The sequence below is a fragment of the Onychostruthus taczanowskii genome, unplaced genomic scaffold (assembly GCF_017590055.1).
Source record: "Onychostruthus taczanowskii isolate IOZ18803 unplaced genomic scaffold, ASM1759005v1 scaffold1651, whole genome shotgun sequence".
Classification (NCBI taxonomy): domain Eukaryota; kingdom Metazoa; phylum Chordata; class Aves; order Passeriformes; family Passeridae; genus Onychostruthus; species Onychostruthus taczanowskii.
In genome coordinates, this window is record NW_024498853.1 from 1 (window position 1) to 2,377 (window position 2,377).

At 57.5% G+C, this 2,377-nt stretch overlaps 1 protein-coding gene across 1 annotated transcript; it reads right to left on the reverse strand.

Annotated features, from left to right (window-relative positions):
• Nucleotides 1-7: 7 nt before the first annotated feature.
• LOC121333334 (protein NDRG2-like) lies at nucleotides 8-2,362 on the reverse strand (the record flags this gene model as incomplete). The annotated part of the gene is made up of 3 exons (XM_041399578.1): nucleotides 8-243; nucleotides 2,127-2,178; nucleotides 2,264-2,362. Coding segments are annotated over 3 exons (288 nt in total), but the record flags the coding sequence as incomplete, so codon positions are not given.
• Between the last annotated feature and the right edge of the window lie 15 nt (nucleotides 2,363-2,377).

Genomic DNA, 2,377 nt, shown 5'->3' on the forward strand with positions numbered 1-2,377 from the left:
GGGGTGTCCTGGGGGTGCCCCAGGGGTTCCTGGGGGCCCCGAGGGGTCTGGGAGGGGTCCCAGAGGGTTTTTTGGGGCGTCCTGGGGTGGGTGTGGGGGCGTTGCCTCAGGGGCTGTCGGGGGGCGGGGCAGGGGGCGTGGCGGCCCCGCCCCCGGAGCTCAGGGTGCGGCTGCGGCCGCGCTCGGGCTCGGCCACGGAGCCGGTGCGGGAGCGGGAGAGGCGCGTCATGGCGGCGGCGGCCACTGCGGGGAGGGAGCCGTCAGACACGCCCCCTTCCCTCTGGGACACGCCCCCTTCCCTCTGGAACACGCCCCTTCCCTGGATGACACGCCCCCTTCCCTCTGAGCCACGCCCCTTCTGCTCTCAGCCACGCTCCCTGCCCAGGAGACACACCCCCTGCTGGAAGGACACGCCCCTTAACCATGAGACACGCCCCCTTCCCTCTGAGCCACGCCCCCTTCCCTGTGCGACACAATCCACCCCCTCTGAGACACGCCCCTTCTGCTCTGAGACACGCCCTCTTCCCTCTGGGGCACGCCCCTTCCCTGGACAACACGCCCCCTTCCCTCTGGGCCACGCCCCTTCCCCTCTGAGCCACGCCCCCTTCCCTCTGGAACACGCCCCTTCCCTGTGCGACACAGTCCACCCCCTCCGAGACACGCCCCTTCTGCTCTGAGACACGCCCCCTTCCCTCTGGGACACGCCCCCTTCCCTCTGGGGCACGCCCCCTTCCCTGTGCGACACAATCCACCCCAAGACACGCCCCCTCTGCTCTGAGACACGCCCATTTCCTAGTAAGCCACACCCCTCCATGTAAAACACGCCCATTCCCTGTTAAACCACGCCCCTTTCTGTAAACCATGCCCGTGCCATTAAACCACGCCTATTTGTGTAAACCACGCCCCGTTCTGTAAAGCCCGCCCGTGCCATTAAACCACGCCCATTTGTGTAAACCACACCTCTTTCTGTAAACCACGCCCATGTCAATAAACCACGCCCCGTTCTGTAAACCCCGCCCGTGCCATTAAACCACGCCCATTTGTGTAAACCACACCTGTGCCATTAAACCACGCCCATTTGTGTAAACCACACCCCTTTCTGTAAACCCCACCCATGCCATTAAACCACGCCCATTTGTGTAAACCACACCCCTTTCTGTAAACCACGCCCATGTCAATAAACCACGCCTATTTGTGTAGACCACGCCCCTTCATGCCAGCCCCACCCATTCCCTTTTGGTCCACGCCCCTCCCTTCAACCACACCCACTTAATCCCAAGCCACGCCTCCTCCCCGAGCCACGCCCTTGACCCACACATATCAATGAGCCCCTCATGCATATTAATGACCCTGCATGCATATTAATGAGCCACCCTGCGGGTTGGCAATCCACAGGCATATTAACAAGCCGTCATGCATATTAATGACCTCTTCATGCATATTAAGGACCCCCCACGCAAATTAACCAATACCCGTGCACGCTGTTGATCTGTCACGCATATTAATGAACCGCCGAGCATATTAATGTAGTCCATGCATATTAATGACCCCTCATGCATATTACTGAGCCCTCCTGCATATATACCCAGTCCTCATGCATATTAATGACCTCCATGCATATTAATGGCCTCCCTGCATATTACTGAGCCCTCATGCATATTCACGATCCCTCATGCATATTAATGACCCCTCAGGCATATATACCAAGTCCTCATGCATATTAATGACCGCTCATGCATATTAATGACTACTCAAGCACATATACCAAGTCCTCATGCATATTCACGATCCCTCATGCATATTAATGACCCCTCAGGCATATATACCAAGTCCTCATGCATATTAATGACCGCTCATGCATATTAATGACCTCCATGCATACTAATCACCCCATATGCATATATACCAAGTCCTCATGCATATTGATTACCTCCATGCATATTAATGACCCCTCATGCATATTAATGAGCCATCATGCATATATACCGAGTCCTCATGCATATTAATGACCCCTCATGCATATTACTGTGCCCTCATGCACATATACGGAGTCCTCATGCATATTCACGCTCCGTCATGCATATTCACTATCCCTCATGCATATTAATGAGCTGGGGGTCACTCACTGTAGCCCATGCCCTGCAGGAAGTACTTGATGGCCTCGGTCAGCCGGCCGGGCTGGGGGAGAGGGGGCGTGGTGAGAGCTGGCCACGCCCCTCCCCCGAGCTCAGACCACGCCCCCCTGACCACGCCCTCCCCTCACCTGGGCGATCTGCGGCTGCCCGCCCCCGTCGGCCATCTGCAAGGGAAGCGGCCTCTGATTGGTCAGCCGGGGGTCACGTGGGGGGTTGGGGGTCACGTGTGGGGTCACGTGGGG